We start from the raw sequence: 27532 nt of genomic DNA, 5'->3' as shown, positions 1-27532 counted from the left end.
GCAATTTAAAAAAAAAATGTTACCTTTATTTTACTAGGCAAGTCAGTTAAGAACAAATTCTTATTTTCAATGACGGCCTAGGAACAGTGGGTTAACTGCCTGTTCAGGGGCAGAACGACAGATTTGTACCTTGTCAGCTCAGGGATTCGAACTTGCAACCTTTCGGTTACTAGTCCAACGCTCTAACCACTAGGCTACCCTGCCGCCCCAGTGCTTAGACTTACCCAGAAAGACTCAAAGCTGTAATTGCTGACAAAGGTGATTCTAACATTGACTCAGGGGGTTGAATACTTATCTAATATTTATTTCCTGTTTAATGAAAAAAATATAATTCCACTTTGACAAGAGTATTTTTTTTGAAGATCATTGACAAAAAACAATTAAATCCATTTTTATCCCACATTTGGAAAAAGTGAAGGGGTGTGAATACTTTCTGAAAACGCTGTAAATTGTCTTAACATCTTCAAAGATCCCCTTGTGTAAGGGAATTCAAAACCCAGCACAGAGAAAGACCACCCATCTGTTTATCCATGCAGAGTGCCAGCAGTATTTCCTGCATTATTGTTGGGATGGTGGCACAATCACACTTCTCTATTTGCCTCGATGGCAGGAGCCATTGCATTAGTTGCTAGGCAACGGGGCAGTGTGTAAATTGCCAAAGAGTAGGTGGAAGGTGTGCTTTGAGAAGTGGAATTCACAAAAAGATAGATAAATAAACCAGTTTCACACCCACAAAAATAGTATTGTTTTTACTGGCGCCACCTTGTGTCCATTTCTGTGCAGAGACATTTTGTGACACGTCAAATGAATGAAGAAACTTTATTCCGTTTCAATGGGAAAATAAATGAACACAAAAAAAAGAAGACATTGTTACCAAATATATGAACACTAACGTAATTTATTGTACAATATTGAGTGCCTTAGTTTCCTGTCAAGGACGGGCTTTTTCCTCTGCACTCTCCACGGCCGTCTCTGACAACCTTACAGGACAATGCGTGTAACAGAAAAAGAAAAGTCACGTGAAACACCCCAACGTCAAATTGGCTAAAGATCGACATTGTCTACATCTGAATCATCACTGATATAAGATGCAGGGCTAGAGCTCCAAATGATGCTCCCTTCCAGGGAGATGACGGAGCTGAAGCTATCCATGAAGAGGTCACTGCTACTACTGCTGCTGCTGCTGCTGCTGCTACTGCTACTACTACTACTACTGTCGTCGTCGATCACCATCACCTCCTCTGGCTGGGCTGTGTGGAGAGACAGTAGTAGAAGGCACCATGAGAGCCCTTCAGACCCACTGACCTGGGTCGTGTTCGGTAAGGCACACTTGTTAACTTACTTTGATTTGACTTATCACACAAACATCCATCCATCCGTCCTTCCATCCATCCATCCTCCACATCTTCACCCATGAATTCCAAGGCTTCCCAAAACAACTTCCACAAACTTAGGAGTGGGGTGAACGCACCTCTCACCTTTCCTCTCAGTGATGAGCACCAGGCGTCTCTGCTTCATATCTGGGCTGAGCTGCTCCACCATGCGATCGATGCAGTTGTCCAGCACCAGCGAGCGGGTCTGAGACAGAATGGCCTGCCGGCAGATGGGGCACTCGTCCTTCCGCTTGCGCCACTCACTGATGCAGTGCAGGCAGAAGCTGTGGGCGCAGTTAAGGGTCACCGCCTGTAGGGGATATATGAACGAAAGATCGAAACCAAACAGCTCGGATTAAAAGCTAACAGCATTCAAAATTCCGTTTTACCTGTGGCTTGTATCATATTATACTGTAAAAGTGATATTTTCTGGTTAAAAATAGGGCTAGGCGATATATCAAATGAATGTTTTAGCGTGATATTCCAAATGCCTGTATTGCATTTTTTATTTAAGAGTGTTCTGTGTCTTTTTGGTCTCATATCGTTAGCTCCTTCTGTGCTGTGTGCACCTTCCCACTTGCGGACACCAAGCCCCTTGCCCTGCCACTCACAACAATGATGAAAGATGACCTTCTTCCTCTCTGACAACAAGAAGTGTAAGGGATACATTGGGATTTTGGCACTTTCTCAGAGTCAGGTGAACTCGTGGATTCCATTTCTATGTCTGTGTCCAGTATGAAGTAAGTTAGAGGTAGTTTTTGCGAGCCAATGCTAACTAGCGTTACCATAGACTTCCAGTCATTGTGCTAGCGCAAGTTAGCAACGACCTTCAAACCTCACGAGAAATAAAAATGGTATCCACAAGTTCATCTGAATCTGGGGAAGTAGATAAAGGGCCTCACTGCCAAAATCCCTTTAAACTATTTGCATTGGAGGTTTGGTCCAACAAAATAGTTCATATGGACACCAAAATGCTTTGACATTTTACTGTAACAGTTAAGAAAAAGAAAAAAGGATATCGTTAGAAAGGTTGTGTTTCAACTCCCGAAATGTAGAACAAAGCTGACCCTACTAAACCAAGAGTATCAATGAACATGATTGCTCATTTTGTCGTGTGCGGCATTGCAGTACTGCTAGCAGAATTTTAGACAGACTTATGTGCTAGCTGTCTAGTCTGTTTTATAAAAATGTGCAATGAACATAAAACACATTTAAATGATGAATTGGCAACTTGTTCTCATTCTGAGAAATAAGTATCTTCTTTACTAGGTAGGCCCACTTGATTTCAATATCTTAAAGTGAACAGGCTGTGTTGTTCAAACAGTTGAAGATGGACAAGAGGGTGTATTCATAACAGTTCAACTGTCCTACCTTATTATCAAGCAAATAGATCCAAGTTGCCAAGACTAACTATTAAAGACTAGCTGGCTACTCACTAGCACATGGGCTTTTACTTAATATAATTTATTATGAGACCTAAGTACATTTTCTAGAATGCCTGCTACAAGAAGTTGGTCATTATTAGTGGATGTGCATTGGTCTGGTTACATTTGTAACAAAAATAGCATTTTCATAGAGACTTGAAAGGTAGATCAGCGGTCTAAGGCACTGCATCTCAGTGCTGCATCTCAGTGGCGCACAACTGGCCCAGCGTCATCAAGAGTTTGACCGGGGTAGGCTGTCATTGTAAATAAGAATTTGTTCTTAACTGACCTGCCTAGTTAAATAAAGGTTCAATAATTATTATATATACACTGCTCAAAAAAATAAAGGGAACACTAAAATAACACATCCTAGATCTGAATGAATGAATTATTCTTAAAAAATACTTTTTTTCTTTACATAGTTGAATGTGCTGACAACAAAAATCACACAAATTATTAAATGGAAATCAAATTTATCAACCCATGGAGGTCTGGATTTTGAGTCACACTCAAAATTAAAAGTGGAAAACCACACTACAGGCCGATCCAACTTTGATGTAATGTCCTTAAAACAAGTCAAAATTAGGCTCAGTAGTGTGTGTGGCCTCCACATGCCTGTATGACCTCCCTACAATGGCTGGGCATGCTCCTGATGAGGTGGCGGATGGTCTCCTGAGGGATCTCCTCCCAGACCTGGACTAAAGCATCCGCCAACTCCTGGACAGTCTGTGGTGCAATGTGGCATTGGTGGATGGAGCGAGACATGATGTCCCAGATGTGCTCAATTGAAGTCAGGTCTGGGGAACGGGCGGGCCAGTCAATAGCATCAATGCCTTCCTCTTGCAGGAACTGCTGACACACTCCAGCCACATGAGGTCTAGCATTGTCTTGTATTAGGAGGAACCCAGGGCCAACCGCACCAGCATATGGTCTCACAAGGGGTCTGAGGATCTCATCTCGGTACCTAATGGCAGTCAGGCTACCTCTGGCGAGCACATGGGGGGCCGCTGTGCGGCCCCCCAAAGAAATGCCACCCCACACCATGACTGACCCACCACCAAACCGGTCATGCTGGAGGATGTTGCAGGCAGCAGAACGTTCTCCACGGCGTTTCCAGACTGTCACATGTGCTCAGTGTGAACCTGCTTTCATCTGTGAAGAGCACAGGGCGCCAGTGGCGAATTTGCCAATCTTGGTGTTCTCTGGCAAATGCCAAACGTCCTGCACAGTATTGGGCTGTAAGCACAACCCCCACCTGTGGACGTCGGGCCCTCATACCACCCTCATGGAGTCTGTTTCTGACCGTTTGTGGCCTGCTGGAGGTCATTTTGCAGGGCTCTGGCAGTGCTCCTCCTGCTCCTCCTTGCACAAAGGCGGAGGTAGCGGTCCTGCTGCTGGGTTGTTTCCCTCCTACGGCCTCCTCCACGTCTCCTGATGTACTGGCCTGTCTCCTGGTAGCGCCTCCATGCTCTGGACACTACACTGACAGACACAGCAAACCTTCTTGACACAGCTCGCATTGATGTGCCATCCTGGATGAGCTGCACTACTACTGCCACTTGTGTGGGTTGTAGACTCCATCTCATGCTACCACTAGAGTGAAAGCACCGCCAGCACTCAAAAGTGACCAAAACATCAGCCAGGAGGCATAGGAACTGAGAAGTGGTCTGTGGTCACCACCTGCAAGAACCACTCCTTTATTGGGGGTGTCTTGCTAATTGCTTATAATTTCCACCTGTTGTCTATTCCATTTGCACAACAGCATGTGACATTTATTGTCAGTGTTGCTTCCTAAGTGGACAGTTTGATTTCACAGAAGTGTGATCGACTTGGAGTTACATTGTGTTGTTTAAGTGTTCCCTTTATTTTTTTGAGCAGTGTATATTGTTTTAAATCAGGAGGTTTAAACGGGTGGAGTTTTGGCTTGTCCGGTGACATAAAAAATAGAAAAATTAAAGAGTTCCAAGCCTCTCTGCCAATAACAGATAAAGGATTTGATATTGAGATAAAAACAGCCGCATTGGGCCTTTACCGTAACCTTTCGTTGTGATAACATTGGAATTAGAGATTGAGATTACAGTACAGAGTCTTCCAGTTAGTAGCTATACTCCCAGACAGAGATGTAAACTTAACTGTACATGACTTATTGATATCCAACAGGAACTCCATAAAACGGTCAAAATATTTACCCTAATGAAGAGCTCAGAACAAATGATGCATTGAAGTTCGTTCTCCAGCACCTCCGTCATTTGTGTTACCACCTCCTCCTTTTGAGTTCTCGCCCTCTCTTTCTCTTCCTGCAAGACAAAACATTGGTTTGAAACCTCACCAATTTATTTTAATCCAGGCATGTCAAGTGAAGACAATTTCATTCAAACGAGTTAGGAAATTCAATTGAGTGAGGAAGTCACGCTGAAGGTAGCTTACCTTTGTCACCTCCAGCTCTTTGTCTTTGGCCTTGAGGACATCCTCGAAGCCTTGTCGAGAGAGTGCAAGTTCCTCTATGACTTTTCTTTGCTATATCGATTGCAACAGATTCAAGATTGGTTACACAAATACAGGTGTCAAGCATTTAATACAAGAGCTTAATGTTGTTTACCTCTTGCAATGCCTCCTCCAGCTGCTTTTTTAAACCCTTCTCCTCCAACTGTTTTTTTAAACCCTCCTCTTCATGCTGTGTTTTTTGCACCTTTAAAATAAAACATTTGCCAGTGTTAAATGAGTCATCGTTCTGGAGCACACCTTGATCATTATCAAATACATATTTGCTCTACTATACACTCAAATACATTTGTGTAAGATTCCTCCTGAAAGGTCTTGTCAGAGTCGTATAATATATACAGTGCCTTCAGAACGTATTCATAACCCTTGACTAAATCCACATTGTTACAGCCTGAATTCAAAATGGATTAAATGTTTGTTCTCTTTCGTCCATCTACACAAAATACCTCATAATAACAGTGTTTTGTTGTTGTTGACATTTTAGCAAAGTTATTGAAAATGCAGAAATCTAATTTACATACAGTAAGTATTCATACCTCTTTGCTATGACAATCCAAATCATCCTTGAGATGTCGCTACAACCTGTGGCCAATTCAATTGTTTGGACAAGATTTAGAAAGAAACACACCGGTCTATAAAGGTCCCACAGTTGAAAGTGCATGTCAGAGCAGAAACTATACCAATGAAGTCCAAGGAACTGTCCATAGCTCTCTTGTAAATGAGGCATACAGGACCAGTCTAAAGTTTGAACACACATACTCATTTCAAGGGGGTTTTCTTTATTTTGACTATTTTCTACGATGTAGAACAATAGTGAAGACATCAAAACTATGAAACAACACATATGGAATCATGTATCAACCAAAAAGGCATAGAGAGAGTGCAAAGGGTGGCTATTTGAAGAATCTAAAATATTTAGATTTGTTTAACCAGCTTCATGAGGAATGCTTTTTCAGTCTTGGAGTTTCCACATATGCTGAGCACTTGTTGGCTGCTTTTCCTTCATTCTGCAGTCCAACTCATCCCAATCCATGAAGAAACTTTATTCCGTTTCATTGGTGGGGGAAAAGAAATACATCAATTTGGGTCGAGGTCAAGTGATTGTGGAGGCCAGGTCATCTGATGCAGCACTCCATCCCTTTCTTTCTTGATCAAATAGACCTTACACAGCCTGGTGTGTTTTGGGTCAATGTCCTGTTGAAAAACAAATGATAATCCCACTAAGAGCAAAACAGATGGGATGGCATGTCACTGCAGAATGCTGTAGTAGCCATGCTGGTTAAGTGTGCATTGAATTCTAAATAAATCAGTGTCACCAGCAAGGTACCCCCACATCTCCATAATTCACGATGGGAACCACACATGCATAGATCATCCATTCACCTACTCCGCGTCTCACAAAGACAGTGGTTGGAAACAAAAATCGCAAATTTGGAGTCAGACCAAAGGACAGATTTCCACCGGTCTAATGTCCATTGCTCGTGTTTCTTGGCCCAAGCAAGTCTCTTATTCTTATTGCTGTCCCTTACTAGTAGTTTCTGTGCAGCAGTTCAACCATGAAGGCCTGATTCACACAGTGTCCTCTGAACAGTTGATATTGAGAGGAGTCTATTACTTGAACGCTGAAGCATTTCTTTTGGCTGCAATCTGAAGTGCAGTTAATAAACAATTTGAGGCTAGTAACTCTAATGAACTTATCCTCTGCAGCTGAGGTAATGCTGGGTATTATTTTCCTGTGGCGGTCCTCATGAGAGCCAGTTTCATCATAGCGCTTGGTTCTTGCGACTGCACTTGAAGAAACTTTCAAAAGTTCTTAATTTTCTGGATTGACGGACCTTCATGTCTTAAAGTAAAGGACTGCCGTTTCTCTTTGCTTATTTGAGCTGTTCATGCCATATGGACTTGGTCCTTTAGGGCTATCTTCTGCATACCAACACTACCATGTCACAACAACTGATTGGCTCAACCGCTTTAAGGAAAGAAATTCCACAAATTAACAAGGCACAACTGTTAATTGAAATGTATTACAGGTGACTACCCAATGAGCTGTCATCAAGGCAAAGGATGGCTACTTTGAAGAATCTCAAATGTATTTTGATTTGTTTAACACTTTTTTGGTTACTAGATGATTCCATATGTGTTACTTAATAGTTTTGACGCCATCACTATTATTCTACAATGTAGAAAATAGTAAACAAAAGAAAAACCCTGGAATGAGTAGGTGTGTCCAAACTTTTGACTGGTACTGTATAAATGGGAAAGGGTAGAAAACAAATTTCTAGAGTAATGAACATTTAAGAGCACAGTGGTTTCCATCATTGGTAAATGGAAAAATTATGGAACTACCCAGACTCTGCCTAGCGCTAGCCGTCAGACCAAACTGCGCAACTGGTAGTGCCTGAGCAATGTGCTTTTTGAGGTTGTTTCAGTTAGATTTAAAAAAAAACATAGGTCAAGGTTTTCGGTTTCAATTAAAATGTACATTAAATGCACTATGCATTATGTGGGTTGAATGCTGTAACAGAATAAAAATACATCGGTAACCTCATTGCTGCTATTCCTGCATTTCAGTTGAATGCCTCCTTGCACTTTCAATTTGCCTTCATTGCACATTTATACATCCCACTTAACATACATTGTATTTAATTGTTTCACTTGTACATTTTTTTGCATTCTTATACTTGCATTTCTGGTCAGATGCTAATTGCATTTCTTTGTACTGTACTTGTACAATGACAAAGTTGAATCTAAGCCATGTAGAATATTAGCCTGTTGGAAACAAGCTCCCCACCTATTCGCATAGTTCATTCTGGATATGATTTATCTCTAGAGAAACTGTGCAATGTTTTTTAAATTTTTTATTTCACCTTTATTTAACCAGGTAGGCTAGTTGAGAACAAGTTCTCATTTGCAACTGCGACCTGGCCAAGATAAAGCATAGCAGTGTGAACAGACAACAGAGTTACACATGGAGTAAACAATTAACAAGTCAATAACACAGTAGAAAAAAAAGGGGGAGTCTATATACAATGTGTGCAAAAGGCATGAGGAGGTAGGCGAATAATTACAATTTTGCAGATTAACACTGGAGTGATAAATGATCAGATGGTCATGTACAGGTAGAGATATTGGTGTGCAAAAGAGCAGAAAAGTAAATAAATAAAATAAAAAACAGTATAAAAACAGTATGGGAATGAGGTAGGTGAAAATGGGTGGGCTATTTACCAATAGACTATGTACAGCTGCAGCGATCGGTTAGCTGCTCGGATAGCTGATGTTTGAAGTTGGTGAGGGAGATAAAAGTCTCCAACTTCAGCGATTTTTGCAGTTCGTTCCAGTCACAGGCAGCAGAGAACTGGAACGAAAGGCGGCCAAATGAGGTGTTGGCTTTAGGGATGATCAGTGAGATACACCTGATGGAGCGCGTGCTACGGATGGGTGTTGCCATCGTGACCAGTGAACTGAGATAAGGCGGAGCTTTACCTAGCATGGACTTGTAGATGACCTGGAGCCAGTGGGTCTGGCAACGAATATGTAGCGAGGGCCAGCCGACTAGAGCATACAAGTCGCAGTGGTGGGTGGTATAAGGTGCTTTAGTGACAAAACGGATGGCACTGTGAAACTGCATCCAGTTTGCTGAGTAGAGTGTTGGAAGCAATTTTGTAGATGACATCGCCGAAGTCGAGGATCGGTAGGATAGTCAGTTTTACTAGGGTAAGTTTGGCGGCGTGAGTGAAGGAGGCTTTGTTGCGGAATAGAAAGCAGACTCTTGATTTGATTTTCGATTGGAGATGTTTGATATGAGTCTGGAAGGAGAGTTTACAGTCTAGCCAGACACCTAGGTACTTATAGATGTCCACATATTCAAGGTCGGAATCATCCAGGGTGGTGATGCTGGTCAGGCGTGCGGGTGCAGGCAGCGAACGGTTGAAAAGCATGCATTTGGTTTTACTAGCGTTTAAGAGCAGTTGGAGGCCACGGAAGGAGTGTTGTATGGCATTGAAGCTCGTTTGGAGGTTAGATAGCACAGTGTCCAAGGACGGGCCGGAACTATATAGAATGGTGTCGTCTGCGTAGAGGTGGATCAGGGAATCGCCCGCAGCAAGAGCAGCATCATTGATATATACAGAGAAAAGAGTCTGCCCGAGAATTGAACCCTGTGGCACCCCCATAGAGACTGCCAGAGGACCGGACAGCATGCCTTCCGATTTGACACACTGAACTCTGTCTGCAAAGTAATTGGTGAACCAGGCAAGGCAGTCATCTGAAAAACCGAGGCTACTGAGTCTGCCGATAAGAATATGGTGATTGACAGAGTCGAAAGCCTTGGCAAGGTCGATGAAGACGGCTGCACAGTACTGTCTTTTATCGATGGCGGTTATGATATCGTTTAGTACCTTGAGCGTGGCTGAGGTGCACCCGTGACCGGCTCGGAAACCAGATTGCACAGCGGAGAAGGTACGGTGGGATTCGAGATGGTCAGTGACCTGTTTGTTGACTTGGCTTTCGAAGACCTTAGATAGGCAGGGCAGAATGGATATAGGTCTATAGCTGTTTGGGTCCAGGGTGTCTCCCCCTTTGAAGAGGGGGATGACTGCGGCAGCTTTCCAATCCTTGGGGATCTCAGACGATATGAAAGAGAGGTTGAACAGGCTGGTAATAGGGGTTGCGACAATGGCGGCGGATAGTTTCAGAAATAGAGGGTCCAGATTGTCAAGCCCAGCTGATTTGTACGGGTCCAGGTTTTGCAGCTCTTTCAGAACATCTGCTATCTGGATTTGGGTAAAGGAGAACCTGGAGAGGCTTGGGCGAGGAGCTGCGGGGGGGCGGCGGAGCTGTTGGCCGAGGTTGGAGTAGCCAGGCGGAAGGCATGGCCAGCTGTTGAGAAATGCTTATTGAAGTTTTCGATAATCATGGATTTATCGGTGGAGACCGTGTCACCTAGCCTCAGTGCAGTGGGCAGCTGGGAGGAGGTGCTCTTGTTCTCCATGGACTTCACAGTGTCCCAGAACGTTTTGGAGTTGGAGCTACAGGATGCAAACTTCTGCCTGAAGAAGCTGGCCTTAGCTTTCCTGACTGACTGCGTGTATTGGTTCCTGACTTCCCTGAACAGTTGCATATCACGGGGACTATTCGATGCTATTGCAGTCCGCCACAGGATGTTTTTGTGCTGGTCGAGGGCAGTCAGGTCTGGAGTGAACCAAGGGCTGTATCTGTTCTTGGTTCTGCATTTTTTGAACGGAGCATGCTTATCTAAAATGGTGAGGAAGTTACTTTTAAAGAATGACCAGGCATCCTCAACTGACGGGATGAGGTCAATGTCCTTCCAGGATACCCGGGCCAGGTCGATTAGAAAGGCCTGCTCACAGAAGTGTTTTAGGGAGCGTTTGACAGTGATGAGGGGTGGTCGTTTGACTGCGGCTCCGTGGCGGATACAGGCAATGAGGCAGTGATCGCTGAGATCCTGGTTGAAGACAGCGGAGGTGTATTTGGAGGGCCAGTTGGTCAGGATGACGTCTATGAGGGTGCCCTTGTTTACAGAGTTAGGGTTGTACCTGGTGGGTTCCTTGATGATTTGAGTGAGATTGAGGGCATCTAGCTTAGATTGTAGGACTGCCGGGGTGTTAAGCATATCCCAGTTTAGGTCACCTAACAGAACAAACTCTGAAGCTAGATGGGGGGCGATCAATTCACAAATGGTGTCCAGGGCACAGCTGGGAGCTGAGGGTGGTCGGTAGCAGGCGGCAACAGTGTGAGACTTATTTCTGGAGAGAGTAATTTTCAAAATTAGTAGTTCGAACTGTTTGGGTATGGACCTGGAAAGTATGACATTACTTTGCAGGCTATCTCCTCCACCTTTGGCAGTTCTATCTTGACGGAAGATGTTATAGTTGGGTATGGAAATCTCTGAATTTTTGGTGGCCTTCCTGAGCCAGGATTCAGACACGACAAGGACATCAGGGTTAGCAGAGTGTGCTAAAGCAGTGAGTAAAACAAACTTAGGGAGGATGTAAATGTGAGGCTTCTGATGTTATGTAAATGTAAATGTGAGGCTTCTGATGTTGACATGCATGAAACCAAGGCTTTTTCGATCACAGAAGTCAACAAATGAGGGTGCCTGGGGACATGCAGGGGTTTACCTCCACATCACCCGCGGAACAGAGAAGGAGTAGTAGGAGGGTGCGGCTAAAGGCTATCAAAACTGGTCGCCTAGAGCGTTGAGGACAGAGAATAAGAGGAGCAGGTTTCTGGGCATGGTAGAATATATTCAGGGCATAATGCGCAGACAGGGGTATGGTGGGGTGCGGGTACAGCGGAGGTAAGCCCAGGCACTGGGTGATGATGAGAGAGGTTGTATCTCTGGACGTGCTGGTTGTAATGGGTGAGGTCACCGCATGTGTGGGAGGTGGGACAAAGAAGGTAACAGGGGTATGAAGAGTGGAACTAGGGGCTCCATTGTGAACTAAAACAATGATAACTAACCTGAACAACAGTATACAAGGCATATTGACATTTGAGAGAGACATACAGCGAGGCATACAGTAATCACAGGTGTTGAATTGGGAAAGCTAGCTAAAACAGTAGGCGAGGCTAATCAGCTAGCACAACAAACAGCAGGTAAAATGGCGTTGACTAGGCAACGGGGCCGACAGATAAAACAAACAAGCAGAATGGAGTACCGTGATTAATGGACAGTCCAGCGTGCGTCAGCTATGTAGCCAAGAGATCAGTGTCCAGGGGGCAGCCGTGGATGGGCAGGGAAGCTGGACTGGCGAGTGTTATCCAGGTTAAAAAAACGAACAATGACTAAATAGCTTGTAGCTAGTTAGCTGGTTAGCGTCTGGAGGTTCTTGAGTGTGTTCTAAAAAAAATAATAATAGCGATTCCGTATCACATTGGGTGAGGCAGGTTTCCGGAAGGTATAAACAAATTAAAAATCAAAAAGAGATAGAAAGTAAATATGGGTCCAGAGAGTGTTTGGGACGCGGTGATTCAGACGGTTAGCAGGCCTGTGCTAACAAGCTAACAGTTCGTAGGCCCGGGCTAGACAAGGTAGCAGTTAGCGGACCGGAGCTAGACAAGCTAGCAGTTAGCAGGCCGAATTAGCAAGCAGGGAGATAGCGAGGGCTAGAGAGTTAGCCTTTGGGGGACGTCGCGATGGGGTGAGTCTGTTTATTCCTCTTCATGCGGTGACATCGATAGACCGGTCGTGGGCCCGGGTATTGTAGCCCAGGAGTATGCTACAGGTGCTCTGGCCGGGCTAGCTTCAGGCTAAGTGGGTGGAAACGCTAGCCAGGGGTAATCATCCGGGGTTGCAGTTTAGCTAGATAGCTAGTTGTGAAGATCCAGCTGAAAAATGTTCCGTTTGCGGTGGGAATCCGGGGATGAAAAATAAATAGGTCCGTTGTGCTCTGGTTAGAGTCGCGTTGTTCGAACTGGCGAGAGCTTTCCGGGCTAAAGGTTAGCTGATGACCGGTTAGCTGAAGACCGCTAGCATAGCTGGTGGTTAGCTGGCTAGCTTCAGTTGAGGGGTTCCGGTTCCGAAGTAAATATAAATACTTTAGGAAAAATAGCTACATTGGGTGAGGCGGGTTGCAGGAGAGTATTTGGAAGCTTAGGTTTAGCAAAATGTTTTTAAAGAGGTATGCGAAGAAAAATGTAAAAAAACGAAAAAGAAGCGATATATACAGGGACAGGAGGACAGGACGACTTACTGCTACGCCATCTTGGATTCACTCAGCAACCTGAACAACAGTATACAAGGCATTTTGACATTTGAGAGAGACATACAGCGAGGCATACAGTAATCACAGGTGTTGAATTGGGAGAGCTAGCTAAAACAGTAGGTGAGACAACAGCTAATCAGCTAGCACAACAACAGCAGGTAAAATGGCGTTGACTAGGCAGAGGGAGGGTCGGATTAACTACACACAGAGCCTGAGTGCGGCTGGGGCCGACAGATAAAACATAAACAAGCAGAATGGAGTACCGTGATTAATGGACAGTCCAGCATGCATCAGCTATGTAGCCAAGTGATCAGTGTCCAGGGGGCAGCGGTGGCTGGGGCAGGGAAGCTGGACTGGCGAGTGTTATCCAGGTTTAAAAAACTAACAATGACTAAATAGCTTGTAGCTAGTTAGCTGGTTAGCTTCTGGAGGTTCTTGAGTGTGTTCTAAAAATTGAGCACATTGAGCTCACAGAAAATACCCTGAACAAAATGGAATTCACAGAAATAAAACAATTAGTTGTTTAAAACCCTAGAAATTAGACATTTGAGTTGATCGCTCAGCACTAGCAACCAGGCAAGGACCTTGATCAGGGAGGTGACCAAGAACACAATGACCACTAACAAAACTACAAAGTTCCTTGGCTGAGATGTATCTCTTCGGGCCTCCCGGGTGGCGCAGTGGTCTAGGGCACTGCATCGCAGTGTGCCACCAGAGACTCTGTGTTCGCGCCCAGGCTCTGTCGCAGCCGGCCAAGCAGTGCAGCTTGGTTAGGTTGTGTTTCGGAGGACGCATGGCTTTCGACCTTAGTCTCTCCCGAGCCCGTACGGGAGTTGTAGCGATGAGACAAGATCGTAACTACTAACAATTGGATACCACGAAATTGGGGAGAAAAGGGGGTAAAAAAATATATATATATTTTTAAATGTATCTCTTTGGCCTGACTGCAAAGCGCTATGTCTGGAGAAAACCAAGCACAGCTTATCACCTGTCTAACACCATCCCTACCGTGAAGCAAGGTAGCGGCAACATCATTCTATGGGGATGCTTAACAGCAACAGGGTCTGGGAGACTGGTAAAGGGGAACAATGAATGGAGCCAAATAAAGGGGGGGAGGGGTCGAAGGTTCACGTTCCAACAGGACAATAACCCCAATGCCGGAATGGCTTCAGAACAGTGGCCCAGCAGAAAGCCCAGACTTGAATCCCATTGGAAGACTTGAAGAGTGCTGTTCATTGCCACTCCCCATTTAACTTAACAGACAGTGCGAAAATCCCCAAATGTGCAAAGCTGAAAGCTGTAATCGCCTCCAAAAAGGTGCTTCTACAAAGTATTGAATGAGGGCTGTGACTATTTATGTAAATTGCATATTTATGCATTTAATTTTCAATATACATGTAATACTATTTCTAAAAACATGTTTTTACTTTGTCACTGTGGGCTACTGTGTGTAGATGGGCGAGGGAGGAAAAACTATTCAATCCGTTTTGAATTCAGGCTGTAACAACATGTGGAATAAGTCAAGGCGTATGAATACTTTCTGAAGGCACTGTGATCACATCAACAACAAAAAAGAATAGGCTAGCAACGGGGTATAGGTCTGTAAATTTTATGTGACTGGAGGATAATCTTATAAAAAGCAGAAATTCTGGATGAATCCCTGATATCCCCTTACTGAGGCTCACCTCCAGGCGGTTCTCTGTCTCGCTGATGGACCTCTCCAACATCTCCATCCTGTGCAGCTGGCCCCTCAGCATCTCCAGCTGGCTCTGCAGCTCCCTCACCTGCTCCTCCCGGTGGGGGTCATCCCGCTGTCTCCCCCCCTCAGTCTCCAGGGCCTCCACCTGCCGCTGAGTGAAGTTCATCCGCTCCCGCAGCACCAGCATGTTCTGGCTGTACCTAGCAGCCAATCAGTACGTTTTTGTTTATCAGTCTGGATGTTAATAATGAGAACACCTGGCTTTTTCTGCAAATCTGTCCTCCTTTTCTCTTTCATCGTGCTGATCTAGGGTTGCAAGATTTTGCTAACTTTCACAATTTCCCAGGTTTTCAGAAATACTGGTCGGAGGATCCGGATTTCCTGCTTATTACTTTCTGACTCCAGAAATCTTCCTAACAGGATTTCTGGAAAAGTTATCAGAATTTTGCAACTCTTTGCTGATCAAAATAATAGACCTGGTGAAAGCCAGCCTAATGATGAGCTTCCATCATATTGTTCCACCTGTCAAGTCTTTTCCAATCAGTGCTGACAAGGAAAGGAGGACTGATTTCTAGACAATTGAGAAAGGGACATATTCTCTTTCATATAGAACCTGCCCAATATGTGATAAATGTAGCAGCAGGAGACACAGACATACATTTGCAGGCTGGACAGACTCCTGCTAGGACTGCTGGGTCTCTCTAGAGGCGAGTCCAGCCGCCGATGCTGCCGCATGCTGGGCCCGGCCTCCTCCCGTACCCTGGTCCCTGGCCTGTCCCGGGGCTCGTCTGTGGGGTAGGGCTGGCCCTGGGACTTGTCTGTGGCAGAGTGGCGGTAGAGCTTGGATTTAGAGGAGGTTGAAGGCTCCAGTTCAGAGTTAAATTTCCTCTTCGTCTTCTTGATTCTGGATGTGGCGCAGGCCCCTTCACTTGGTCCCGTCACTAGATAGGGTTTGATGTCCTCGAGGCGCTGCCGAACCAGTATGTACTCATACTCCACTTTGGTGCCGACGATGGGCACCCCCAACTTTATCGTGTCCCCAAGCCTCAGGAGGTGAGCTTTGTCCACAGGAATTCGTTCTCCGTTCACCCACACACCATTAAGGCTCTGAAAAAAAGAATAAACTGCTTACACTTTTTTTTAATAATAAAAAAACTATTTATTTTAAAATTGGATATATGGAGAAGCTGTACCTTCTTATCGGTCACCGTCCATTGGCCGCCGTCTCGTTGCTTGAACATACAGTGCATTCTGGATATCATTAGGGGGCAGCTTGGGGACACGAGCTGGTGAGTGACATTTAAGCCACGTCCAATTGTGACCTGAGACAAGAATGGAGCTTAGGGAATTTTCACACAGTAGCGCGTTATAATTTTTTTGCATAATGTTTACAATAATATTTCTTTGCAGAGAGCAGAATAAGAGTCCATAGTTCTCTATGATAGAATAACATCACTAGAACATTTCTCTGTGACATGTTGTGGCGACCCGTCATTCAGGTCGGGCCAGTTTTGTATGTTATTTTGGCAATAATAGATGTGAACTGATGTTACAAACAATGTAAAGCCACATACAAAAATAGTCTCTTTTTCTTGAGTAAAGCATCTCCAAAATGCAAGTGTTTCAACTAGAGGTCGACCGATTAATCGGAATGGCCGATTTCAAGTTTTCATAACAATCGGAAATCGGTATTTTTGGGCGCCGATTTGCAGATTAAAAAAAAACATTAAATTAAAAAAAAATACCTTTATTTAACTAGGCAAGTCAGTTAAGAACACATTCTTATTTTCAATGAAGGCCTAGGAACGGTGGGTTAACTGCCTCGTTCAGGGGCAGAACGACAGACTTTCACCGTGTCAGCTCGGGGGATCAGGTCTTGCAACCTTACAGTTAACTAGTCCAACGCAATAACGACCTGCCTCTCTCTCGTTGCACTCCACAAGGAGTTACGCGAATGCAGTAAGCCAAGGTAAGTTGCTAGCTAGCATTAAACTTATCTTATAAAAAACAATCATAATCACTAGTTAACTACACATGGTTGATGATATTACTAGATATTATCTAGCGTTTCCTGCGTTGCATATAATCTGACTGAGCATACAAGCATACAAGTATCTAAGTATCTGACTGAGTGGTGGTAAACAGAAGCAGGTGCGTAAACATTCATTCTAACAGCACTTTCGTGTGTTTTGCCAGCAGCTCTTCGTTGGGCGTCAAGCATTGCGCTGTTTATGACTTCAAGCCTATCAACTCCCGAGATGAGGCTGGTGTAACCGAAGTGAAATGGCTAGCTAGTTAGCGCACGCTATTAGCGTTTCAAATGTCACTTGCTCTGAGCCTTCTAGTAGTTGTTCCCCTTGCTCTGCATGGGTAACGCTGCTTTGATGGTGGCTGTTGTTGTGTTGCTGGTTCGAGCCCAGGGAGGAGCAAGGAGAGGGACGGAAGCTATACGGTTACACTGGCAATACTAAAGTGCCTATAAGAACATCCAATAGTCAAAGGTTAATGAAATACAAATGGTATAGAGAGAAATGGTCCTATAATAACTACAACCTAAAACTTCTTACCTGGGAATATTGAAGACTCATGTTAAAAGGAACAACCAGCTTTCATATGTTCTCATGTTCTGAGCAAGGAACTGAAACGTTAGCACATATTGCACTTTTACTTTCTTCTCCAACACTTTGTTTTTGCATTATTTAAACCAAATTGAACATGTTTCATTATTTATTTGAGGCTAAATTTATTTTATTGATGTATTAAGTTAAAATAAGTGTTCATTCAGTATTGTTGTAATTGTCATTATTACAAATAAAATCAAAATCGGTATCGGCGTTGAAAAATCATAATCTGTCAACCTCTAGTTTCAACCTAGCTCAGTGCTTGTGGTGGTGGAGCAGCAAGCGGAAAATATGGAGTGTAAGGGTTGGTAATGTTCTCTAGTTGCGCTGTGATTGGCTCAGTGTTCTGTCACTCATTAGGGACATTACCTCACCGCAAAATCTACAGGTAGAGCTAAAAAAATTCAAGCCCCTTGAGTGCTGCCATAGAGTTACATTAGAAGTGCACATTCAAGAAGACTCAAGGTCATTGGCCACAGATAAAATTACATCAATTCAGTTTATACCTACCGTAGCCTTGATTAGACTGATGTCCAACCTCATACTTCTAAAAATCTTAGCTAGCAAGCAGTCATCATCATGAATCAAGTCGACAATCTACTGGCAAATCCTTTTCAATCCTTGTCATATGAAGAGAAATTACAGATAAAACTTAGTGCTCATCGGCCATAAAGATTACACAACAAGCTGGAAATCACAAATTCAACAATGAGTGGAAGGAATCAGTGGCTAACTGCAAGCGTTGCAAAGCAAATCACTAGCCTGCTATTCAGTGGTGGGGGTGTGTGGTCCAAGTCTGGGTTAAAGGCTCTCTTTTCTAAATTTAAAATAAAAACATTCAACACCATTGGCCATAAAAGGTTGAATACATTGGCCATGCTGTCAATCCAGCATGACTTCTGCCGCGTTCAAAACAATTGGAAATTCAGAATTTGAAAATCTCCAGACTTCGGTGAGTTTAAGCCAACTGGGAACTCTGGGGGTGGGAGTGCTCCAAATCGGGCCTCTTTCTAGAGTGCTGAACACTTATTGACTACATCGGTCCTAGCTCGCTTATTGTCTTAACCGAAATTACAGATGGCCTCTTATTCACTCGACCCCTTATGCCATAGTTTGTACATCTCAATTGTCAGTAGAAAATCCATTTGTTTAACTTCTCTAGGGTAGAGGGCAGCATTTGGAATTTTGGATGAAAATCGTGCCCAAATTAAACTACCTTCTATTCAGGCCCAGAAGATGGGATATGCATATAATTGGTACATTTTGATAGAAAACTCTAAAGTTTCCAAAACTGTTAAAATAGTGTCTGAGTATAACAGAACTGATTTGGCAGACGAACACCTGAGAATGAATAGAAAACCATTTTATGCCATTACAGTATCCATATGCCTTCCACTAGATGTCAACAGTCTTTAGAAATTGTTTCAGGCTTGTATTCTGAAAAATGAGGGATTAAGAGCAGTCTGAATGAGTGGACTCTGCCGTGTCACAGAGCTTTTTCATGCGCGCGACCGAGAGAGTGCCTTTCTTGTTCACTTTTTATATTGACGACGTTATTGCCCGGTAAAAACAACCCGAGGATTGAATATAAACATCGGTTGACATGTTATGAACTTTACGGATACAACTTGGATTTTTTTGTCTGCCTGTTGTGACTGCGTTTGAGCCTGTGGATTACTGAAGAAAACTGAGGTTTTTGGATATAAAGAGAGACTTTATCAAACAAATGGAACATTTATTAAATAAATTAATGTCCTCTGAGTGCAACCATATGAAGATCAAAGGCAAGTTACTGTTTGTAATGATTTGTTTGCTGGGCGATGTCCTCAAATAATCGTACGGTATGCTTTCGCCGTAAAGCATTTAAAAAATCTGACACCGTGGTTGGATTCACAAGAAGTTTATCTTTAAACCTATGTTAAATAGTTGTATCTTTTCTGAATTTTTATCATGAGTATTTCTGTATTTGACGCTCTGCAATCTCACTGGATGTTGGCCAGCTGGGACGCTAGTGTCCCACATGCCCTAGAGGTTAAGGCAGTAATAAAGGTTTGTTATCCTGTTACCCTCTTCATTAGCATCCTGTCTAGCCATAAACTGTAAGGATTGGAGAAGGAGGAGTGTTTTAAGTAGGATGTATAACTGTGAAGTGAGAAATGTTTTGCTGTCCGATTACAGCTGTACAGAACCTTTGGGAAGAATTAAACTTGGTTAAAGCTTCTCTAGTGTCCGTGAGTTATTTACTCTGAAAAATAAGAACCTAACACCACATTAGAAACATATACTAGTTGGTTGCTGCTTTAGGGCACCTAGTGCTGATGAATATAAAACATGTTTAACACCAACTGTCAAATAAGAAACATATTTCTGTTGCCAATGTATGTAACCTGACCCATGTTATGACATTTCCAACAGCAGGGGTGGAAAAAGTACCCAATTGCCATACCTGAGTAAAGTATTGATACCTAAATTTACTCAAAGTTACTCAAGTAAAAGTCACCCAGTAAAATACTTGAGTAGAAGTCTAAAAGTATTAGGTTCTAAATATACTTGTATCAAAAGTAAAATTAATTTCAAATTCCTTTTATTAAGCAAAGCTGATGGCACCATTTTCTTGTTTTTAAAATGTACTGATAGTCAGGGGTACACTCCAACATGATTTACAAACAATGCATTTATATTTAGTGAGTATGCCAGATCAGAGGCAGTAGGGATGACCACCTGTTCTCATGATAAGTGCGTGATTTATAATTTTCCTGCCATGCTAAGCATTCATCATGTAAAAAGTACTTTTGGGTGTCAGGGAAAATTTATGGCGTAAAAAGTACATTATTTTCATTAGGAATGTAGTGAAGTAAAAAGTTGTACAAATTTATAGTAAAGTCATGTACAGATAGACAAAAAAAAACGTTAGTACTTTAAAGTACTTTTACACCACTGCCAACCAGAACGTTCACTAATTGGTCCGTTATCACATCAACTTGTATCGATACATTTTTACTAACATGGCTGAACATTGTTCTAAAGCTGTATCAGTGGCACTAGGTTGTAGTGATCATAACTTGGTTGCACTCATTAGGAAAACAAGCTACCGATGGTCCGACAGAGGGTTCAATCAGGACTCATTTGTGGATGAGATTAAGAATGTGCAATGGTTAGAAGTGTGTTGTAAGGATGATCCTGAAATGTCACTAAATTAATGAAATTATTTGAGTATAGCTGATAAGCATGCCCCTAAAATGCACTGAGGTCAAACGGTGCCCCATGGATTGATGAGCTGAGAAATGTTGAATCATTACGTTATGATGCCAAAACAGCAGCAGATAAATAAACAGATAAACAAAAGGAAAGAAGGGTTTCGATCAGCACAAAATAAATGTATGAAGTGTGATGGGGGGAATGGAGAATGTTGAAGGCCATTCTGGGTAGGAATTATAACATGTCTGCCTCTGTTGAATCAGAGGGTATATTCATTACAAAACCACGACATCGCAAACTACTTTAATATTTTACAGGCAAAGTGGACAAGTTGAGGAATGCTATGATTCCAACTGATGGCTCCATGTCATATACCCTAATAAAAGATTGTATGATGACGGAGAGGCAACGTATGTTTAAATTTCACCAAGTATAAAGGGAAGAGGTAGAAAGGATGCAGTTGTCTCTTTCACCTGGTACAGATAATCTTGACGCCAAATTGCTTAGAGTTACAACTAACCAAAAACCTACCCCAATCCCTCAGTGCTTGATGTATGGGGTGTGCACAGAAGTCTGGAAAGAGTCAAAGGTTATTCCACTAAGGGTTAAAAAAAACTGCATTCACTCACTGGTCCTAATAGTCGTCATATAAGCTTGCTACCTGTGTTGTGTCTGTAGAATTCAAGGATTATTTCTCATGTAATGGTCTGACAACAGGTTTCCAGCATGCATACAAAGGGAATTCTATAAGTACGGGTGACTTCATGTGTGACTCACGGGTCACCTGGGTGACTTCATGATAAATGTCATGTAGCACACTCATTTTGGAAGTTATCATTCTGAAACTTTGCACAAGTACTGTTGCCCTCATGTTTTTCACTGAAATTGTCCCCATCATCCTATCTGAATGTTTGTTTTGTCTTGTTCATTTTAAAAGGTGATACAACAAAAAGAAAAAAACGTATGTTTTTTTCCATTGTATTATCTAAACCAGATCTATTGTGTTATATTCTCCTACATTAAATTCACATTTACACAAACTTCAGAGTGTTTTCTTTCAAATGAAAACAGGAATATGCATATCCTTGGTTCTGGGCCTGAGCTACAGGCAGTTAGATTTGGGTATGTCTTCAGGCGGAAATGTAAAATAGTAGGGGAGTAGCTGTAAGAGGTTAACATGAGTCTTCAATATTCCCAGGTAAGAAGTTTTAGGTTGTAGTTATAGGACTATCTCAATACCATTTGCATTTCATATACCTTTGACAATTGTATGTTCTTATAGGCACTTTAGTGTTGCCAGTGTAACAGTATAGCTTCAGTCCCTCTCCCCACCGCCACCTGGGCTCGAACCAGGAACACATCGACAACAGCCACCCTTTAAGCAGCGTTACCCATGCAGAGCAAGGGAACAACCACTCCAAGTCTCAGAGCGAGTGACGTTTGAAACACTATTAGCGCGCATCCCGCTAACTAACTAGCCATTTCACATCGGTTACACCAGCCTGATCTCGGGAGTTGATAGGCTTGAAGTCATAAACAGCGCAATGCTTGAAGCATTGCGAAGAGCTGCTTGCAAAACGCACAACAGTGCTGTTTGAATGAATGCGTACGAGCCTGCTGGTGCCTACCATCGCTCAGTCAAACTGCTCCACCAAATTATAGACTTAACATAACACAGAAATACGAGCCTTAGGTCATTAATATGATCGAATCCGGAAACCATCATCTCGAAAACAAGAAGTTTATTCTTTCTGTATTTTATCCAACGGGTGGCATCCATAAGTCTAAATATTCCTGTTACATTGCACAACCTTCAATGTTATGTCATAATTATGTAAAATTCTGGCAAATTAGTTTGCAATGAGCCAGGCGGCCCAAACTGTTGCATATACCCTGACTCTGCGTGCAATGAACGCAAGAGAAGTGACAATTTCCCCTGGTTAATATTGCCTGCTAACCTGGGTTTCTTTTCGCTAAATATGCAGGTTTAAAAATATATACTTCTGTGTATTGATTTTAAGAAAGGCATTGATGTTTATGGTTAGGACACGCTAGATAAACTAGTAATATCATCAACCATGTGTAGTTATAAGTAGTGATGATTGATTGATTTTTATAAGTTTAATGCTAGCTAGCAACTTACCGTGGCTTCTTACTGCATTCGCGTAACAGGCAGGCTCCTCGTGAGGCAGGTGGTTAGTGTTGGACTAGCTAACCGTAAGGTTGCAAGATTGAATCCCCGAGCTGACAAGGTAAAAATCGTACCCCTTCAAACATTCAAACTCCAGCTGCGTACCTCCTCCTGCACCTGGCTCAGCACACTCAAATGCTTTTTTTTTGCCACACACATACATTTATTAAACAAACTCTTTCTTATGTCACAACCCGGCTCGTGGGAAGTGACAAAGAGCACTTATAGGACCAAGACACAAATAATAATCAATAATTTTGCTCTTTATTTAGCCGTCTGACATATAAAACGTTATTTGTTCATCAAATTGTGAATAACTCACCACAGGTTAATGAGAAGGGTGTTGCACATGATGCACATAATTGGAGAGTCTCAGTCTTAAATCATTTTCCATACACAGTCTGTGCCTGTATTTAGTTGTCATGCTAGTGAGGGCTGAGAATCCACTCTCACATAGGTTGTGGTTGCAAAGTGCATCAGTGTCTTAACAGCCAATTTGCCAAAGCAGGATACTCCGAGCACAGCCCAATCCAGAAATCTGGCAGTGGCTTCTGTTAAATTCAATTTTCACAGAACAGCTTGTTGCAATTTCGATGAGGCGCTCTTGTTCAGATATCGGTAAGTGGACTGGAGGCAGAGCATGAAAGGGATAACGAATCCGGTTGTTTGTGTAATCCGTTTCGGGAAAGTACCTGCGTAATTGCACACCCAACTCACTCAGGTGCTTCGCTATATCACATTTGACATTGTCGTAAGCTTCAGTTAATTTGCAAGAAAAAAATCATACAATGATAGAAAGACCTGTGTGTAGTTCTTGTTAATGCAGACAGAGAATAGCTCGAACTTCTTGAAAATAGTTGCGGAGAGTCTCTGTAATCCTAGATTCAGATCGTTCAGGTGAGAAAAACATCACCCAGATAGGCCAGTCATATGAGAAACTCGTTATCATGCAAACGGCCAGACAAGTGAAAATGGTTAGTCAATACTTTGCTCTTGATGACCAGCGCACTTCTGTATGTTGTAAAAGCATTACATGGTCGCTATCCATATCATTGCATTGTGCAGAAAATACACAAGAGTTCAGGGGCCTAGCTTCAACAAAGTTATCCATTTTCACTGTAGTGTCCAAAACGTTTTTCAAGCTGTCAGGTATTCCCTTGGCAGAGAGAGCCTCTCGGGGGATGCTGCAGTGTACCCAAGTGGCGTCGGGAGCAACTACTTGCATACATGTCACCACTCCACTATGTCTCCCTGTTATGGTTTTTGCGCCATCAGTACAGATACCAACATGAGCAGCAGCTACATTTGGCTACATATGGACAGTAAGTAGAATTCCCACGAGACAGTAGAGGTTAATGTGATTGGATGTTAATTATTTGACAAGGCTACCTGTATTTGACATTGTGTTGTTATTTCGCTGAACGCTCGATGGTTTCATTTGATTTTTTGGCAGTGAAACGAGGCTACTCAGACAAGAAAAAAATCCTCACCCAAATATATAGCCCCGTTGGAAAATATAAATGGGCTGCTTGAAAATGTAAAAAAAAAAAAAAAGTGCCTCATTTTTATTTGGCATACCCACGACAGGCATTGCACGTTTGGGAATACCCCATCTAAGACAACCCAAGGACAAATCACCTTTACAGTTTTATATAGAGCCAAAACTGAATGGTGCTCTTTACCAATCCATATTTCTCAGGCAGAAAGTAAAGCCACCTTCAAGAAAGAAAAAATTAAGTTCTAATGCGATAAACAATATGACTGGACAGGAAATAGAAACCATCAACTGAATGTTAAGTGTGTTTCCTGTCAGGTACTTTAATTGTCTATTTGTTAAATGTTTGTAAAGTAATTAGCTAATGAAGACCCTAATAAAAATTCACAAACACACACCCGGCTACCAGTGAAGCCTTGTCTAGCAGTGAAGGAGTTCATTCACCATCTTACTGCATTTGGAGGAAAAAAAAAAACATAGCAGAGCCCCACCTGCCTTGAACAACAGGTCACCACCGCTGGCATGAATCTAAAATGTATTTTTTGCTTCACCAAGATTTACATGCTAAAATCACCACTGGTGACATGTACTGTATGTAAGGGTTGTCATTTAAAAACAAAGTATTTGTGTTTAGTGAGTCCGCCAGATCAGAGACAGTAGGGATGTTCTCTCGATAAGTGGAAATTGGACCATTTCTATCCTGCTAAGCATTCAAAATGTAACGAGTACTATTGGGTGTCAGGGAAAATGTATGGAGTAAAAAGTACATAATTTTCTTCAGGAATGTATAAATAAAAGTAGTCAAAAATATAAATAGTAAAGTAAAGTACAGATATCCCCCCAAAATACTAAGGTAGTACTTGAAAGTATTTTTACCACTGTTAAGAGCTAATTGTATATTTTGCCTCCCGGAACAGGATGGTTGAATCATTATGTAAGACAAACATGGAGATGGAGGAAGCTTGTCATGAAGTGCTAAACGTCTTATGACATGTCTAACGTTACGTAATTATACCTACGGAGGAGCGGCTTTTATGGAGGAACTTTGAACTCCTGAGTTGGTTTAAAATGTTGGACCTTGCCAAATGTTAAACGTGTGTGTGCAGAGCAGCACTAGAATAACAAACACGTCTTAAACAACGTTCTGTAGTTAATAAATCCAATGTGAAACGTGATAACTATAGTACCCTTTACTTGCATTGAAAAAGTAAATTCTCTAAACATCAAATATAATTGTAATATGTTTCGTAAACAGGTGTATACTAACAGTGAAATGCTTAAACACCCTTCAACAGTGCAGAATACAATACAGAAAAAACATGTATAGTAACACGAGGAACAAATACACAATGAGCAATGATAGCTTGGCTAACATACATGGGATACCAGTAAGTTACCAAGTCAATGTGCAGGTGTACGAGGAAATTGAGGTAACGTTAGATCTGTAACAGGATAGACAATAAACAGTAGCAGCGTATGTGATGAGTGTGGAAGTGTGTATGTCGAATGTGTGCACGTGTAATTTATTAATTAAAAACTAGTAACGTTGTCCGTACTAGGCTAGAGTAACCTATTCTTCAGACGGGTGTGTACAGTGTAGGTTACCATTGGCAAATATAACGTAAACTCACCCCATTCCGTACAAATGTGCGCAACCGCAACATTCAAACGAGGCTACAAAGAAAACTAATGGGATTGTGGCGACTGTGTTGACTTCAAAATCGGGGGTGTGAACTAGGTTTCTATTCAAGCGTTGATCAACATGGTAATGGCTCTATAGTATTGGATGAAAAGTTAAAAACTGACCCTCCGTTACATCTTGACGTGCCATGTCGTAATGTACAGCACGCATAAAGCAACTATTTCTGTCTTACAATCTCTCTCCACCAGGTGGAGCACTTCTCATCCTTTAAAAAGAAGAACTGGACAGTGACGGGTAAGGGGGATACCTACCGTCATCATTCTCAAAGCCGATGTTTACTTCTAAGATCACTTTAGCACCGCCCTAAAAACCCGATTCAAATTCAACACAAACTTTCAAATAGGTATGTAATGACACATTATATAAACTCTTTATATATAAACTATTTATAGTGTTTTATTTACATTTTAGAAGCTATAAGGTGATAAGTTGGACAGATCAAGTGGGGGGAAAAAACATTTCCCCACACATCGCTTCTTCTCACTGTCACGCATTAGTTTCGCTTCCCCACCCACCATTTTTAAAAAGACCCGACGGTGCTCATTGCCTGCTTGAATTATGCAGAAACAGGCAGCGTTTAGGTAATGTAATTGATTTTGTTGAAAAGGGGAGAAATTGTGCTTTACAATGGTATTGACATTACAGTTGATCTGGAAGTATTACGTTTTTGGGGCGCTAAAATAAGGGCAATTGTACGGACCAAGGCGATGTACGAGTTTACGTTAGTATTCCCAGCTGGCAGATGCTGGAATAAGTTTGAGTGACAGAGAGGGCTTTGCATATTGAACAAGTCTCAGCCCTTGACTACCATTTCGCATTCAATAGGGATTTAGCTAACACTCTAGTTAGCTAGCTAGCCAGTAGGTTGAGGTTCAACTTTAGCACCAAATAGCTAACTAGTCAAAATGTACATACAACATGTATGTTTGATTCGCAGCTACATTTACTAACGGCTAAGTTAACTATCGTTAGCTAATTACTGTACCTCTGTATTCTCGAACAAGCGGAGCCAGTCCAAATCTTTCCCGACTCGTGTCAAACACCATACTAATTTCTTCGCAGATTCATCTTCCTCGGCTGTAGAGAAATTTGAGCTTTCTATTTGGTCCATTTTACAACATATTACAGCCAGATAGCTGAGCAAAATATGTTTCGTTTTCCCTTCTTAGGGGGTGACAGAGCTTCAGAGGAAAATAAGTCACGTGACTTATATTAAAAAAAGTCCCACAATGCCTCACTCCAAAACTTGCTGTGTTTTCACTACTTACCCAAGCCACAAAGTCCACATTGACTACATCGTAAAACGTAATTAAAACAAACATTTGCTTTTCTGTCTCAATTTAAGGTTAGGTTTATGCATAAGGTTAAAAGTGCGGTTAAGTTAAGTCAGGTTTAATATTACATTTTAAGAATTGGGCGGGGTTTATAACTTTGTGGCTGTGGTAACTAGTGACGACCAAACTTTTTCTTCATGTCTGGACCATTGATTGTTCTGGAAAAGGGCTCCAACAAGTCGATCGCGAGCTCGCAGCCCACCTATAAGTAGCTCGTCAAACAATTATGAAAGGGCATGGATGGCATAAACAAATCTCACAAGTAT

The 27532-nt window shown here is 42.4% G+C and overlaps 1 protein-coding gene across 4 annotated transcripts; it reads right to left on the bottom strand.

Annotated features, from left to right (window-relative positions):
* Positions 1–805: 805 nt before the first annotated feature.
* Positions 806–27133, bottom strand: rnf8 (ring finger protein 8, E3 ubiquitin protein ligase). Of its 4 annotated transcripts, none has more exons than XM_029631030.2 (9): positions 26918–27132; positions 15919–16047; positions 15384–15832; positions 14712–14925; positions 5397–5486; positions 5225–5314; positions 4987–5094; positions 1479–1683; positions 806–1250 (listed from the first exon to the last, which is right to left on the bottom strand). In XM_029631030.2, the coding sequence occupies exons 1-9, from the start codon at positions 27041–27043 to the stop codon at positions 1045–1047; spliced, it is 1617 nt and encodes a 538-aa protein (XP_029486890.2). In that variant the 5' UTR covers positions 27044–27132; the 3' UTR covers positions 806–1044. The 4 variants fall into 4 exon arrangements, with proteins under 4 accessions (XP_029486890.2, XP_029486892.1, XP_029486891.1 ...); XM_029631032.2 differs by having other exon boundaries at positions 1115–1245; positions 26918–27133; XM_029631031.2 differs by having other exon boundaries at positions 1115–1250; positions 1472–1683.
* Positions 27134–27532: the final 399 nt, after the last annotated feature.

Source organism: Oncorhynchus nerka, linkage group LG24 (genome assembly GCF_034236695.1).
Source record: "Oncorhynchus nerka isolate Pitt River linkage group LG24, Oner_Uvic_2.0, whole genome shotgun sequence".
Lineage (NCBI taxonomy): Eukaryota > Metazoa > Chordata > Actinopteri > Salmoniformes > Salmonidae > Oncorhynchus > Oncorhynchus nerka.
Note: the sequence above shows the minus strand (reverse complement) of the source record. Positions and strands in the feature narration are given on the sequence as shown.